General features: G+C 37.2%; 1 protein-coding gene across 2 annotated transcripts; it reads left to right on the top strand.

Annotated features, from left to right (window-relative positions):
- The first annotated feature begins 1097 nt into the window (after positions 1–1097).
- Positions 1098–17434, top strand: LOC137075903 (gastrula zinc finger protein XlCGF57.1-like). Of its 2 annotated transcripts, XM_067444855.1 has the most exons (4): positions 1098–1463; positions 1623–1746; positions 6303–6483; positions 14004–17434. In XM_067444855.1, exons 3-4 carry the CDS (start codon positions 6351–6353, stop codon positions 14783–14785), a joined length of 915 nt encoding a protein of 304 aa, XP_067300956.1. In that variant the 5' UTR covers positions 1098–1463; positions 1623–1746; positions 6303–6350; the 3' UTR covers positions 14786–17434. The 2 variants fall into 2 exon arrangements, with proteins under 2 accessions (XP_067300956.1, XP_067300955.1); XM_067444854.1 differs by lacking the exons at positions 1098–1463; positions 1623–1746 and adding an exon at positions 5429–5488.
- The last annotated feature ends 271 nt before the right edge of the window (positions 17435–17705 follow it).

Here is a 17705-nt window from a genome sequence, read left to right as displayed (position 1 = left end):
TTGTTATTTTTCATTTCTTGGCTCAGTGGCAGCATAAACAGGTTAAACAGGAGTGGTGCAAGAATTGACCCTTGTGGGACTCCGCATGTCATGGATGTCCACTCAGACTTATGGTCACCTATACTCACATAATAACCTCTCCCTTCTAAGTATGACCTGAACCATTTGAGGACTATTCCAGAGAGCCCAACCCAGTTTTCCAGCCTGTCTAGAAGTATGTTGTGGTCAAGAAAGTCAAATGTACACTGTAACAAATTTCTGTAGTTTTTTACAGCATTATTACTGTAAAATGAGCAAATACTTACTGTAGAACCTGTATACAGCATGTTGCTGTAGATCTGCAAAGCATCATGGTCTTTTTTCAATGGTGGGTAAATTCTACAGTAAGAATAATAATAATAATAATATAAATAATAGTAGAAAAATGTTTTCTCTGAATCACAATACAGCAATTTCTAGAATTTTTTTTTTTCAGCCAAGGAAAGCTACGAGATCCCCCACTTTCATCCAAATTTTTACCTCAGAAAGGTAACATAATTTATTTCCAAAGTTTACTCTTGTAAAGTCAACTGTTTGTTCAACTTTAAGAATGCACTGAGAGAGAAAAGAGTAATGAGCGGCACACTTTCTAGTAAACTCGTCTCATGTTGTGTGTGCATTTTATAATTTTATTTACACAAATATATATTTCTGCATGATTTCGATATATTTTATAGTCTGGCAACATTTGATAACGTCATTAGTTTAGAGAAGGATAGCATTGGTAAATGCTAAATTGGAATTGTGTATGTGATCTCTTTTGGTGCAGATACGTCACATAATGTGATCACTTTTTTTCTGTCACCACCGCCGACTCTCGACGGTCTCGAGAGGTTAGGTTAGGCCTAAGACTTAACATATTTTTCATAGTGATTAATCATGATTTTTCTGAACGTAAACCCCCAGAAACGAGATTGGTAAAATGCTTTTTTTTCTCTTGCTTGCTGTTGCCGTCTGAGGAATCAGACATTGAAGTTAAGCGGGGCAAGAAAACGCAGCTAGAGGTATCTGTTAAGCTACTTTACTTAACATATTTTAAAATAATTTCATGATTTTTCTGAACTTCATTGCCTTCAAGCTGCAGAAACTATAACGTTAGATTGTTAATAGCTTAATTTGAAGTGCCATTCCCGACTTTTGGGAGCATATATTGTATTAATATTTGTCTTATCTGGCGAAATTACATTTATAACGTCTTTTATTTTATTAAATAGTAGCTAACGTTAGCTTTGTTTAATAAAAAATAATTTGAAATTGTAGTTTTTTACAGTAGCCTATTGCCACACACTTTCTCTTATGAATATTGTACTTGTGATTTCTAAAAGTGTTTTTTCATTTTATTTTGTGTTACGAGAAACTTCCACCCAAGCAAACGCTGAGGCCCAGATTTCCCTGCCAAACACTCCCAAGACTCATCATGCTCGGTAAGATCGACATACATAATAGATGCCAATATCAAGGGTTACTTCACATATAAAGCATATTTGCATCGAATTTTACGTCATCTTGCACTTAGATTCCAAATAGTGGGAAAAAAGGTATTTTTTCTTGGATAGGGTAATGCGTAATGTTTTTATTTTCAGATTCTTCGTCAGAATTAACCCAGAGCACAGCGAGTGCAATTCAAAGGTCCAGATTAGCAGACAAACTGGGAAGGTGGTCATCAGGGACTTCATTGAGTATGACTGGCAGAACAACTAATACCAGGTGAGACTTTTAATTGTTACCTTAAATACCTTGAAATAACTGGAAGCCAGTTTGGGTGAGTAGTTGGTGGTTGAAAGTCAGGGGTGGCCAGCAACTTGTCTATTAAAGGGATAGTTCACTTTAAAATGAAAATGCTATCATCATATACTAAACCTCAAGTTGTTTCAAACATGTATGAATTTCTTTCTTCTGCTGACCACAAAAGAGGATATTTTGAAGATTGTCTGTAACCAAACCATTATCTGGAGCCATTGACTTCAATAGTAGGAAAAAAATATGGAAGTCAGTGTCTCCGGTTAACTGTTTGGTTAACGACATTCTTCTTTTTCATGCCTGAGGAAGATCGAAAGATCGAAACGTTGCAATGAAACAATAAATCTTTTTAATTGCGAGTTGATAGTGTGCGGGACTTTTCATTTGATGATAATAGGACTGTTTTGTCCTGCTCTCCTACACACCTATCACACACAGGTGTGCGACGTTTATGTGATTAACGACATTCTTCAAAATATCCTCTTTTGTGGTCAGCAGAAGAAAGAAATTCATACAGGTTTGAAACAACTTGAGGTTTAGTATATGATGGTAGCATTTTCATTTTAAAGTGAACTATCCCTTTAGGCCTGCCAAATATCATTTTCAAATCAGGCAGTTCTACAGCGTCAACACAAGGCGATTCAACAACACTTGACATGAAAAACAGGAGGAACATTGTGTGACAACACCAGCCAGTTAGAATACTTTTCCATTCAGAACTCACAAACATAAATTGCACTTGTATCACTAACTGTAAACATGGTATTGTTGCAGAAATGTGGGATATTCATGTGCAATTTTATAATATTATTCATGTAGACAGTTATTAAATAATAAAGTAATGGCAAATGACAGAAACCAATTTTGTCTAATAAGAGTCGTTCCAACTCCATAAGAATATTTACATTTTATCTTTTAAAAATAGGTTGTTATTTTTACAGATGTCACAGTTTGTGTTAACAAAAATAAATGTACATTTTACATCTTTATTGAAGCTATAAAAAAAAATATCAGCCCCGGGGGATGCTACTCCACAAACCACCAACAAAGCATATAAAAAATACTAATATTTATTTTAAACTTTTATGTGTATGTCATCAACCCATCTGTCTTACTTTTAAAATTTTACATTAATAATGAATTTCTGCCTCTACAGGATAGAAGACTCCAGCCCAGGAAGTCCAGGTCAAGTTTTAAAAGAATAATAGTTATGAAAAAAAAAGAAGCTTCTTGGAGAAAAACAATATTCAGGTTTGAAATCCTGCTGTTTTTAAAGGGATAGTTCACCCCAAAATTAAAATTGTGCCATCATTTACTCACCCTCAACCTGTATGAATTTCTTTCTGCTGAACACAAAGAAAGATATTTTGAAGAATGTCTGTAATCAGACAGTTGATGGGTCCCATTGACTTCCTTAGTATTTTTTTTTCTACTATGGAAGTCAATGGGGTTCATCAACTGTCTGATTACAGACATTCTTCAAAATATCTTTGTGTTCAGCAGAAAGAAATTCATACAGATTGAGGGTGAGTAAATGATGACACAATTAAAATTTGTGGCTGAACTATCCCTTTAAATCATTTAATTTTTATAGATTTGTAATTTTAACCAAACATTTGAATACATATTGATTGTTTTGTTTGCTCAGAAAAGTGCTGAAATTAAATTAATTGTTCACAGAGAAATGTTAATTTATTGAAAAAAAAATGTATATGTTCAGAAAATATATAGGTTTGAAATCCTGCTGTTTTTAAATCATTACATTTTTATACATTTGTAATTTTATCCAAACATTTTAATAAATATTGATTTTGTCTGTTCAGAAAAGTGTTTTTTGTATGTTCAGAAAAGTGATGAAATTAAATATTCATAGAAAAATTGTAACATTGAAAAAATGCTGCTATACTAATGTTATTTCATGAATTTTTGAAATTAAAAGTGAGAAAATAAATGGCATTTGTGACGGTGTCTTTATTTTACAGTACACAAAATTAATGCAGTTATCCCGATTATAAAATACAGTACTGTGATGATTACTGTACAATTTTTTTACAGTAATTTAAGCTACTGCGATTATATTTACAGTAAGAATACTGTGAAATGAAATACATCCACTTACTAGCTAATTGCGGCCAGCAAGTTACTGTATTTTTCACAGTATTCTTTTTACAGTGTACCACTCGCTGCCCGGATCAAATTCAAAGCCCTGACTCTTGCTTATGGATCTTCCACAAGCTCAACACCCGCATACTTCGACTCACTCCTACGAGCAAATGAGCGGAGGCTTGTGGTACCATCACAGAGAGGCATGAAATCCCTCTCCAGGACTTTTTCTTTCATTGTTCCTGGTTGGTGGAACGATCTTCCGTCCTCCATACGCGCAACAGAATCACTCGCTTCATTCAAAACTCATCTCTTCCATGAGCACTTAATCTTACAAAAAAAAAAATTCTCCCCTCTATTTCTCGTTTCTTCTTCCCTTTCCTGGTTTTGCTACTCTGAGCAGTGTACAAATCTTGGTATTTGGGGCACTTTTTGTGTTTCTTTGCCTCTTCTTGACGGATCGCTTCCTGTTCTTCTGATTTGTAAGTCGCTTTGGATAAAAGCGTCTGCTAAATGCATAAATGTAAATGTAAATAAAAAACATTAAGACTGAGGAATTTGCCTCCTTATTTTAGAACACCACTAAAGAGAAAAATAAACTGGGATAAGAGAATGTATTTTTAACATAAATCTTGCATAGTAACAACTTTGAAAATGCAGAGCCATTTTAATGTTGATTTTTAATGTCTCCTTGATATGTGAGGACACTTCTAAGGCTTCTCTCCATTGTGACCTCTTATGTGAGTCTTAAGATTTCCTTTAGTTCTGAAACTTTTTCACACAGATTGCAGATCAAAGATTTCTCTCCAATGTGAATCTTAAAGTCCCAGTGAACGGGAAGGAGCGAGTTTTCTTCAGTGCTGTGACGTATTTCCAAGTGAAACAGAATATTGAATAGAGGGCAGGGTTTGACTTCAGCGCTCCTCCTCTCCAACGCTCACACTCATGCCAGTGTTGGTCATGTTCATTTAAAAAAGTAATTAGTTATAGTTACTAGTTACTTCTCACAGATAGTAACTAAATTAGTAACTGAGTTACATCATTATAAAATTAACTAATTACCAACTACTGAAAATAACTAGTGTTACACTTTTTTTAAATGTTCAAATACATCAAATAACTTGGATGCCCCAAAATGAAATGTTAAATGAATGAAATGGACACTAAATAGACTAATCTACACTATTGTTATGTTGCTGTGGGACAGTATTTTATTTGTGATTTAATAGATGTAATACATGTAAATATAAATAGATGAATACAAATAAATGCTGCCCAATGATAACTCTCATTGAAAGAGTCTGTAGCACATCTAATATGCGATATTCTGTCTAAAACAGGACATGTTTGAGTGCAGAAACCAGTTACACAAGTAATCTTTTTTCAGTTATCTTCTACTACTATTCCTGAAATAGATGCATTTCAGTGCTACTTACTCATACAAACTCTGCTTTAAGAAGCTCATACACTATTTTTAATGTGTTTGAAATCACATTAGTCACAATTTGATCATTTTGATATTGGGACTTTTATTTTGCTTTGCGATGACATCATAAAGCTGCGCCACGCTCCTGCGACCCTCCTGTTGTGATAAGACTGACGAAAGGTTTGTGGTGTTTTTATTCGAATTTTAATACATACAGACCGATTTAATTGCTTTTAAAAGAGGTGTAAAATTATGTAATACTTAACATATCGTTGTTATATGCTTCATGTCATATTAGCGCGATATTTTTGTGACTATATCCCTTAAGAAAATGAACCATAGTTTTACTACAAATAAAACAAACAAAAATATTTGGTTATTATAGTTAAACCATGGAAACCACAAATGAACCATGGCTTGTGTACTCTAACCATAGTTTAACCATGGTGTTTGTGGTAAAACTGCCTATATAAGTGCACATATATAGATTTTTTACCATGGTAATACAAATAAATAAAACATGGTTAACGTTACTACAGTTTTACTATAAACCAGGGTTTATTTAAGGGACGCATATTCACATCTGAGTAACTCGAGGATCGACTCGTATCGCGACTTATATCGGTAATTAATTCATGGTAAACACAAATTCAGACACGGCAGAAACGAATCGAATGCTTTGTCAAATGACTCACTGATTCAAAGCGTTTGAATCACCGCACGCTGATGAATCCTGACGCTTAAAACTGTGTAGAAATACTACAACACAACTTTTATAAGCAAACTACAAATGTTTTCATGATAGTACTGTATAAATTATTAAATACCAAATGTAAAATGTTATTATGCATCAGTTATTTGTAGTGTTTTTTATTTGTGGCTACTTTTAATGCCATCAACTATTTTCCTAACTAGGAAACTAATTGAGACAGAATTATTTTTCTTTCAGCGAATTATTGTTCTTCTCTAAACATGACTTTGTCCAAACACACAGGAAAACTCCTGGAGAAGCCTCTGAGATCCACCTGACACTGTTATAAAGATGGCGTTTCATAAACAGGAGAGTGAAGACATAAAGATTGAAGATGTGTTCAGCTTGAAACAAGAAGAAATGTTCAGCTTGAAACAAGAAGAAGTGTTCAGCTTGAAACAAGAAGAAGCTGAGGAACAAACAGGTTAGTTTCATTATCTGGTGGTAAAATTTCGTATATGATTTCCTGCATTATGGTGCATTTGAGGCCATGTTTCTTGCCTATGTCAATAAAATAACTCAAACCAGTCAATGCTGATAGTCTAAGAAGGCTATTTTAATTTAACTGCCACGTAGAAATCAATAGTTTCACAGGTAATGATAATGAACAAGTTTCATGTTTATGATGCTCCAGATAGTAAAAAGTGCAAACACATAACGATAAATTATAATGGGGAATAAAACGGTCTAGTTCTAATATTTAACGTTTACTGTAGACAAATTGACATTTGGATAATGGATAACATCTGTGTTGAACTTAGAAAAAGAAAGGAGAAAAAAAAGAAGCAAAGCAAACATGGCTACATTAAATTGAGATCACTATTTTAATGGCAAATGTGGCAAAACATGGCGTGTGTGTGTGAGTGAGTGAGTTGGAGATATATGTTTCAGGTCTGTGTCCACGAGCACTTGTTTTAAACGGTAAGCAAGGGAAGCTAAATATTTCCTTGGCGAACCACAGCTAGTTAGCCGAGCCTTTCGATCGAACCAGCCTTGGGAAAAGCTTCTCTTGTAGGTTTTCTCCTTTTCTCGCGCCTATTCCCTTCTGTGTAGTAAACGGGAAACCATTGGCTTAAATTACAGCACTGTAGGGCTGAGCGAACTGAGCCCAGGGAACACCGCCTATTGGCTACTGCACCAACATGATAAACGTAACCAGTGTTGGGCAAGCTACTTGGAAAATGTAGTGAGCTAAGCTACCAGTTACTCTACATTAAATTAAGCTTCACTACATTTATTAACGCAGTGCGCATTTTCGGTTTGATCTGTGGCATAGCCCATAGTTGGAGAAATGGAGATAATCCATAGACGTAGCAAGAGGATGCAGCAGGAAACATTAATAGGGAAAGAAAAAGGTCAACATTAATATTACTATTCTAAACCAAAAGTGCAGTTATTGCCTATAAGCTACCATATTTTCTGTTGAACTTTTATTAGACTCCAGGTCGAAAGAAAAGTGCATTTTTACACCGAGCACATTCTCTGCCGTCCGAGCGACGCACTGAAGCTCACTCTCGCTCATATCTGAGGTCTATCATTAACACCATCACCACTTACAGTACATGTGAACTAAATACATTTACGTACATTACGACTAATCTCACATTTATATATCTGTTAAAATACTGGGTGCATGGAGGACTATAGCTCCTTTTCAGCAAAAGTAGGCTAATAATAGCCCTGCTGTATTTCGTAAAAAATAGAGGTAAACTTAAACAAGTGTTTACTAAATCAGTGTCGACTGCAGACATCTCTATACATCTCTGCTTTCGATTCGATTATTATATAATCAGACATTATTTGCTTTCGATTAAACTTTTCTGTTTGTAATGGACATTTAAATTTTTGCTCTTAAAAATGTTGTCTCTTTGGGGTGCACTTTGGGCTTTTTCACTTTGTAAACTTAATAACATAAACAAAAAAATATATATAACAAATTAAAGAACAGGGGGAAAAAAACAAACAAGCATAATATGAGCACTTTAAGTAAAAATTGATTTACCTTTGCCGTTTTAACCTAGAAAAACAAATGCCGAAAAACAATGCAACTTTTGAGAAAAGTGGCCGCACTTTCAGCCATTTTAGGTTTCAACAATCACAAAAAAGGGCCGCGAAATCCTGGAGGGACTGTTTAGGTCTCCATGGCACCTTTAGGTAGGTCTGCGGATTGCAAGATTTCATAAGGCTTCAGTTGATTCATGAAGGAGGGGATAACCAGATAGTGATAACTATCGCAGTGTCAATGTAAACAAGCCAGATTATAGACACATTGCTAATTTACATTTGCAGTCCCGAAGCAGGTACACACAAAGACACTTACTCAAATATATACTATATTGCAAAAAGGTTTGAGACGTCTAACTTTACATGCACATGAACTTTAATCCGTAGGGTTTAATATGGAGTTGTCCCACCCTTTCCAGTTATAACAGCTTCAACTCTTCTGAGAAGGCTCTCCTCTATGGAGGGATTTTTCAGTCAGATTTAAAACTAAAAGTCTTAAACCAAAACTAAAAATCTAAATTTGAAACTTAAAGTCCAAGTCGAAAATGAATTTGGTATTTAGGATTGGGCATTTTCTATTTAGGGTTGGGCATTTGGTCATTTAGCCATTTAGGATTGAGGATTGGGGATTTAGGATTGGGAATTTGGTATTTAGGATTGGGCATTTAATCATTTAGCCATTTAGGATTGAGGATTTGGGGATTTAGGATTGGGAATTTGGTATTTAGGATTGGGCATTTAATCATTTAGCCATTTAGGATTGAGGATTTGGGGATTTAGGATTGGGAATTTGGTATTTAGGATTGGGCATTTAATCATTTAGCCATTTAGGATTGAGGATTTGGGGATTTAGGATTGGGAATTTGGTATTTAGGATTGGGCATTTAATCATTTAGCCATTTAGGATTGAGGATTGGGGATTTGGGGATTTAGGATTGGGCATTTGAGGATTGAGGATTGGGGAGTGTATGCAAATTAGGAGGCGTGGCCCAAATACTGGAGGCTGGGTTTGAAATGGCTGGTGCGCAGATGCACCTTATGGACAGCAGAGGGAGCTCCCAGTGCTAAGGAGCACACTTTAATGAAACCAAACGGAGCGAGTGAGCGGCTTGAGCGAGGACTGTGCGATAACTTCAACTTAATGACAGCTTTGTAACATTTGTGGCCTCAAACACAAAGTCACCAGTGAAAGGAGTGCTATCGGTCTGACGACGAGAAAGCAGCAGACAGTGCAGCAGGTAAGATGCTAACATTAGCTACTAGTTATATAAGCTGATATTGCTAATATGCTTTAGTAGGGAATTATTATATTGGGACATGCTGCCTTGTTTTTTAAACTGTGGTTAACCCCTCTGACATTAGTAGATACACTCCTTTCCCATTGCCACTAGATGGTCTTGTTTATGTTTTTTTCTTTTTTGCTATATAGCCTATATACATTTTATTTAAATTGTGAGAGAAAAGAAATTAGGCTTGTTCGACTTGAACGCTGCACACTGCAAGACCTATCGGTTTATGACATCAAAGTACTGCGATTCAAAAGCATAAGGAGCGTCTACTCTCTTTGATGTCATATGTTGTGTGTGTATGTATGTATACGTTAAGACGGATGTCAGTCAGAGCATAATATAGCAATATATTGCGGTCCTTTTTACACTGCACAAAAACCCTGCTGTTACATCGTCACTGGCCTTCATGATTGCTTTCCTAACCTTGTTTATATATATATATATATATATATATATATATACACATACATACATACATACACACACAACATATGACATCAAAGAGAGTAGACGCTCCTTATGCTTTTGAATGCCAATATAATAATTCCCTACTAAAGCATATTAGCAATATCAGCTTATATAACTAGTAGCTAATGTTAGCATCTTACCTGCTGCACTGTCTGCTGCTTTCTCGTCGTCAGACCGATAGCACTCCTTTCACTGGTGACTTTGTGTTTGAGGCCACAAATGTTACAAAGCTTTCATTAAGTTGAAGTTATCGCACAGTCCTCGCTCAAGCCGCTCACTCGCTCCGTTTGGTTTCATTAAAGTGTGCTCCTTAGCACTGGGAGCTCCCTCTGCTGTCCATAAGGTGCATCTGCGCACCAGCCATTTCAAACCCAGCCTCCAGTATTTGGGCCACGCCTCCTAATTTGCATACACTCCCCAATCCTCAATCCTCAAATGCCCAATCCTAAATCCCCAAATCCCCAATCCTCAATCCTAAATGGCTAAATGATTAAATGCCCAATCCTAAATCCCCAAATCCCCAATCCTAAATGGCTAAATGACCAAATGCCCAACCCTAAATAGAAAATGCCTACACACTGTGCGATTTTTCAAAATCCTTTGCGAATGTCCCTTGTCAGACTGTACGAACATGATCACACTGTAAGATCTCAGTTGACATTAATGTCAGACTGCACGATAGTGAAGGCGCGCTAAAAACGGACCCGCGCAAAACTCACCCGGAGTTCATATCATCAGTGAATAACGCGTTCATTGACAGTGAGCTGCATTACACGCGGGACTGAAATGCTGGCTACAAAGAAATCTCTAATACTCGTTTTGGTCATAGTTTGTCTTGAATATTTGACTGTCGTCGTAGGAGAAGTCACACTGCAGGATTGTGTGCCAAATCTTCTGACACTGCCAGAATTTCGTCTGAGGTAAAATTTGATCGCAGCGCTCATTAATCGGCTGCCGGTGAACATGTCAAACTAACGACCAAAGACGTCAGATCTTAGCCTAGGATCTGAGGAATCTTTTAGGATTTACTAAATTTGTCCTAGACGGCCAAATCGTGGCCAAAATCGCACAGTGTGCACCCGGCTTAAGAGATCTCAAACTGAAATTGGACCAATCAGCTGTGAGTAAAGTGACACATCTCTGATGCAATAAAGCCACTCCCCCTGTTTCTGCTCCAAATTATAGGTCATGACAGAGCAAATGGTTTTTAAAGACTAAAGCGTCTGGCTTTTGAATGATTTAGATATCATTTATACCCTTAATCAATTACACATTTATCATTTTAGTTAATGAATCATTAATAGGCACTTTGTTAAAATTAATATAAATAGCCTACATAAAGTCATATAAATAAGCTTTAAAATCAATAAATAAAACTATTAAAAAAAGAAGCTTACTGAGCTTAATGTTCAATTTTCTCTATATCAACTAAACTTCATAACTTTTACTTGCATTGACGTATAATTTTTTTTATTTAAGTTGTCCTCTTTCATAGACAGCTTTTCTTCTTGCTGTTTTTTTTTTTTTTAATTCTTTATATTTTTCAATCATGTAATATTCTGCAGAAGAGAGAAATTAATCTCACTGCTTCTCTCGCGAGAAGTGAATCTCAGTTCCACAGCGTCTGATTGGCTGTTCACTGCTGATGTCACACTGTCGCGATGTTAACACTCGCCACCGGCCCGCTTTTTCTTAGCGTCTGTTTCCATGGTGAATTATTGATTCATTGCTCTGTTTTGTGTGTTCATGGTTTTCATTCTCTGGGTTGTCTGAACTTACTCCCAGACGTGTTTTTGGAACCAGTATACCTCAAGTAAGCAAGGTTTGGGTTAATCAACTAAGAGTTCATGGTAGAGGTCTTCACAGGGTCCAAAAATGTATACCTGAACCCAAAGAGACCCATAATGTGCTACACAGAACCGACCCGGACCCGTCTATTATTTCAAAAACTGGACCCGGACCCATCTGGATCCGAGAAATAAAGTATATTAAGTATATCCAGAAAGTATAAGCCGAACATAGTATAAGCTGTTATTTTGGCAAGTTTGCCTGATAAAATTCGCACTCATGGGTCTATATGTCACATAATAGTCACTTAAACCTGTGAACATGGAAAACAACCCGCAGAAAAAAAACGCGGACTTGGCAACACAGTGCAGTTGAGCTCTGTTGACATTTGACAATGCTTCGCTTCGTTGCTCTGATTGGTTGTAGGTCTGTCCAATCGAGGTCTTTCCTGGTTCCGTTAGGCTTGTTGTGAATTACATTAAATACATGAATTAGCGGCCTTCAGAGGTCAGACAGTGGGCAACAAACCCAGTAACACTTTAAAGTAAGGTTCATTAGTTACCATGAACTAATAATGAACTGCACTTATTTATCTTTGTTAATATTAATTTTACCATTTACTAATGCATATTAAAATCTTGGTAACATTAGTTTATGCACATATGAACTAACATGAACAAACCCCAGGAACAGATGGATTTTTATTAACTAATGTTAACAAAGATTAACTAATGCTGAACAGAGGTGTTTTTAATGGTTAGTTCATGTTAACTAATGAAACTCACCACAATGATTTGTTATCGATGCATCGAGAAAACAAGTGAATCGTTGCACCCCTACCTAAGAGTCAATACTTTATGATGCCCGTGGCACTGGGAATGGACTTAAATGGAGGGACACACGTATTATACACACATTTACCCCCCCAAACAAAAAACTTGGCAACCCTGTCTGCACGCGCTGGAATAAACGATCTTTGCCGGTGTTGTACATTTTTTTTTATAATTGAATGATACACAGAGCACTTACCCAACATGATCATCATTTCTGAGAGAAATTGTGAAGGTGATGTAGATACAAACAAGCTCTCCGTTTAGGATTTGAACAAATATAATCCAAGCCCCTTTGATGACGTGCATGATTTCGTTACTGTTGATCATCTGTCCATCATCGTCTAAAGCCCTCCCTGATGATTTCATTGGTCCGAACAGTTTCTTTTCGGAGATAATTACTCCTCTATGGATCAAGGCCAGACCGAACCGCCCGACCTAAACATTTTGTGAGTTCGGCTGGCATTCAGGCTAATTCACACCCTGACTAAGACGCATTAGGGGAAGCATTTTAATTATCCTATGAATGCATATAAGAAAATGCATAATCAAATCGTATTGAATTTTAATGAGAATCGCATCGAATCGCTCTGAATTGGCAAAAAACGCTCTTGAATCGAATCAAAACCTATGAATCATGAATCCAATCGATTCGCTCCCTACCCAAGATTCACAGCCCTACTCTTAGGGCATCAAGACGGCTGTCCATTCCTCTCAAACTTTGGATCAAAAAGATCCAATAAATGTCATAAAAGCAATGTAAAAAATAACTGAGTGCTTGCCCTGTTTTTTTCAATATGTGAAGTGTGGAATGAGGAAAAATATCATCCTTGACATGTTATGGCAATATTAAGAACGGTTGTGTGGCTAGAGCCAGACCCTCACTCTCTGAAATTCTGACCATAATTTTCTTCACCTGCACCCTACCTATCGGTTAGTTTTTAAGACAAATAAACCAATTCCTAAGATTGTTAAGGAATGGTCAAGCAATAGTATAGAGGAACTGAAAGGATGTTTCCTCTGCATGGACTAGGACTCTTTTTTTTTTTAATAAGGATGTAAACATGGATATGGTCACTGAATTGGTCACTAATGGTCCCTTTTGTGTGGATTTGGTTATCCCTCAAAGACCAAAGGGGTATCGGCTCGGGGACACAAGGGGACTCAGGACTCCCCCTTAAAAGTGTCAGGACAAATCATGGGGATAAAGACAATCGGCTCTTTACAAGATATTTTGAGCTGTTTTTGATACAGAGTTCAATTTTGCAGGCATAATCTATATAAATACACATTTTTCTGTTAAATTGACCAATTACCGCAGCATGTTAAATAACTGCAATAACTGGTAAATAAGGGTTGTGCTGAGAGTTCATTTTATTTTCTATGTAATTATTTTAACGGTGTTGTTTTTTATGATACAGGGTTATATGAGTGTTTAAGAATGGCTGTTAATGTTGTATGTGTTGTGTGTTGACGTTGCAGCAGTTCTCTAAACTAAAACACATTTCCCCTAAGAGAGACAATAAATTATACCTTGACCCTTAATTTGTCTTTTTTCGCTTTAGGCCTGATGCCGCTGAAAGATGAGGGTCTGGAACTGAATAATATAGAAGATGAAGAGCAGCTTCAGGATTTCATGACGGAAGAGGAATCCATGACGATGGAAAATCCTCAGATGCCCAAACCTTGTTTCATTTGTGGTCAGTGTGGAAAAAGTTACGTTCGACAACAAAACCTGGAAATGCACATGATAATTCACAATGGAGAGAAGCCGTACAAATGCTCACAGTGTAGAAAGCGTTATTCTCAAAAGGCAAGCCTTTACGCCCACAGGAAAACTCACAGCAAAAAGGGTGGTTTTAACTGCCCACATTGTAGAAAGAGATTCACTTTGAAAAACAACCTTACAGTCCACATGAGAATTCACACTGGAGAGAGACCTTTTATCTGCCAAGTGTGTGGACATGGTTGCATTCATAGAGGAAGCCTTAATGTCCACATGAGAATTCACACTGGAGAGAGACCATTCATCTGCCAACAGTGTGGAAAGAGTTTCACTAGTAGTGGAAGCCTTCGTGCCCACGTGAAAATTCACACTGGAGAGAAGCCTTATTTGTGCTCTCATTGTCCAAAGCGTTTTCCACTTAAATCCTCCCTTAGAAGCCACATGAGACTTCACACTAGAGGGAAACATTTTAGGTGTCCTGACTGTGGAAAGAGTTTCGGTCTCAAAATTGGCCTCAACAGACACATGAGGCGTCACAACATCTGTAAGCGGTGTGGCAGGGATTTCGCACTAAAACGAAATTTTAACATTCACATGAGTACTTGCGAAGTTGGGGAATAAATGCTTCAGAAGTAAAGCAGCCACAAGGATTCTCTCAAAGAAGTATGGGTTTGTCATCAGTAGCTGTTTCCATTACCCTTCAAACTGTGCAAATTAGAAGTGCGAATTGAAATTGGAAACGCGTCAATTGCACAAAAACTCCCATATATTACAAACTATTTTTTTACACTCCCGTGAGGTGGTTTTTCGGGCAAATGGAAAAAGGACATTTTTGCAAAACTACAATGGAAACAGTTTTTGCATTTACAGGACATCTGGCATATGTAAAAGTAGATCATTAATAATAATACCATTTTTTTTTTTTGTATTGCACTTTACGTTTGGAATAAATCTCAAAGTGCTAAAGTTAATTTAAAGGGGTCATATAATGCCATTTTTATACTAGTTAATATGATTCTTTAGTGTCTAAATGAAAACTTTGTAATTTACTTTAATTAAAAATTCTCATTAGTATTGTAAGTAAACACTCATTTTACCTGGTCAAAAACAGCTGTTTTCACCAAGCCATTTCGGCGCATACGACTTTAAATGAAGAATGACCCCGCCCCTCTGTAATGTGAGTCATTGCCCGTGACAACAGAGGCGAAAGAACTGCTACACGAGTCTCTGAGAGGACAGATCATAGACCGTAAAAAAGATCAACTCTATCAACATTTTTTTTTGGAATACTTTATTTTCAGTTTTTCTCTATCAATTTTAACCAGAGTCGGACCGGGACAAGATCACAGCTCCAACGAAATTCGACATTTAAGGCTATAAACAGGACGTTTCTGAATGGTTGGTTAACGTAATGTCACTTTGATCTGTCTTTATGGACTGGCAGGGTAATGTTAGTGCGAATGCTGTGTGTTTACTGATGTATAAGTTGGTTCATTGACAGATTGATGTTACACCTATTGCCAATAAAAACTTTTTTTTCCGTTAATGTCGGTTTGTCAGTGATGCGTAACGTTATCTATGCATTGTAATAACTGTTACAACACGATTAATTTTTTAACAGACACCATTATAAACCATCTACATAATTAAAACTTACCACACCAGCGTACACAGTTTGTAATAACACAATAACCATAACATGTTTTTCATTATAAATGTGGGATTATGAATTATATTGAGAACATCATACATAGAAAGCATGCCGTAATTTAAAGGTCCCGTTCGTTGCATGTTTTCGAAGCTTTGATTATGTTTACAGTGTGCAATATAACATGAGTTCATGTTTCGCGTGTAAAAAAAACAATATTTTTCACACAATTGACTGATCTGTACAGCGCGGTTTCCTCTGTCCTAAAAACGGCCTGATGATTTCCTTGTTCTGTGAAGTCCCTCCTTCAGAAACGCGTAACGAGATCTGATTGGGCCAGCGCTTCCCGTGTTGTGATTGGACAGCAGCTCAGCGCACTTTGCCCGGAAAGGTCCTGCCTCTTACCATAACGGGGTGATGCAAGTGCGCTCTTCTTCACGTGGGAGAGCAACGAGACCACGCCCCCTATTATGCGTATTCTTGTGGGCGGAGCGTTAGTCACCAAACGGTTCTAGTGACGTCATCACAGCAGGAAGTGCAGCGCTGTAGTCCAAACCGGCCGCTCGCTGTAGGCTTTGAAAGGGAACTTCTGTTAAATAAAATATCTCGCTTGGCATTGAACTTTGAGCTTTATAATTGTACAGGTATTATTTATGCTCCAACAGCAACATTACACACTAACTAAAGTTTGAAAGATGGAATCGCGAAGAACGGGACCTTTAACGTGACCCTGTAAACTTTAGCTGCAGTTCATCGTGAAGCATTTCAACTTCTTGTGGAGGGGCAGCATTAACACGAAGAGCTGCTACAGATCTTTATTCAGGAGCAGCTGAATTAAATGTTTGGATTTAAGAACATCAGAATGACTGCTGTGTTCATTATTACACCCAAGAACAGGACACTACAATCGCCCAGCGTCTCTACTTATACAAAAGCGGACTGTAACGACCATAGACGTCATATAGATGCTCAGGGGGCGGGTCTAAATTGAAACGCTGCTGTCAATCAACAGTCGTGGGAGGGGTGTCCGATCATGTGACGCCACACATCGAACGGCTCGATTTGAGACAGGAAAACAAAAGGAGATTTTTTTTTTTTAAAACACATGATGTATTTTTATCATTATATGATGGTTGTGTACAGCCACTGCCAACACACATTTCCGTTCAATCAGCTTGTAAAAGTGCATGTACCATTATATGACCCCTTTAACCCAGACAACATGTGTATGTGAGGCCCATGTGGGTTTGAAATGGGCTAAAATGGTTTCTGTATGGAATTGTCTGTGGGTCCTATAAAGGGCCCACATAGATTTCATATAGGATGGCTCTTGTGAACAGATGGGACCCACGTGTGGAACATATACAAGATCATCTCTGTCCCAGTTTTAAATTATTTGTGGGTACTACAAGGTTACTACATGGGCTAAAATATGGGCTTGAAGTGGGTTTGTCCACGGGTTCCATGTTGACCCTAGCAACTTACTCACATAGGTTTTATTCAGGATTTCACATGGTTTTAGGTGGGGCCCAACTAGAGGTCTAGTAATCTGGATTACATCTAAATGAGTAGCAACACCACACAAAAGAGCATTCATTTTAAAGCAGGGGTCCCAATCTCGGTCCTGGAGGACCACTTTTCTGCAGAGTTTAGCTCCAACCCCAATCAAACACGCCTGAAATGCATTTATAGATGTTGATTAGCTGTTTAAGGTGTGTTTGATTGGGGTTGGAGCTAAACTCTGCAGGACAGTTGCCCTCCAGGACCGAGATTGGGGACCCCTGCTTTAAAGCATTAGAGCACACAGCTGGATACCAGAATAAAAGGCTTTGAACAATTTAAAATAAGATAAATGCCTTCCTTATTAAGTTATAATACTATGTTAATGCACAG

This window comes from Pseudorasbora parva, chromosome 5 (assembly GCF_024679245.1).
Source record: "Pseudorasbora parva isolate DD20220531a chromosome 5, ASM2467924v1, whole genome shotgun sequence".
NCBI classification, from domain to species: domain Eukaryota; kingdom Metazoa; phylum Chordata; class Actinopteri; order Cypriniformes; family Gobionidae; genus Pseudorasbora; species Pseudorasbora parva.
Note: the sequence above shows the minus strand (reverse complement) of the source record. Positions and strands in the feature narration are given on the sequence as shown.

Bases quoted from the DNA above. Each gene is read 5' to 3' on its own strand.
- LOC137075903 (XM_067444855.1), top strand. From the start codon at position 6,351: ATGGCGTTTCATAAACAGGAGAGTGAAGACATAAAGATTGAAGATGTG. The intron at 6,484-14,003 runs GTTAGTTTCATT...TTTTCGCTTTAG, and splicing joins AGAAGCTGAGGAACAAACAG to GCCTGATGCCGCTGAAAGAT.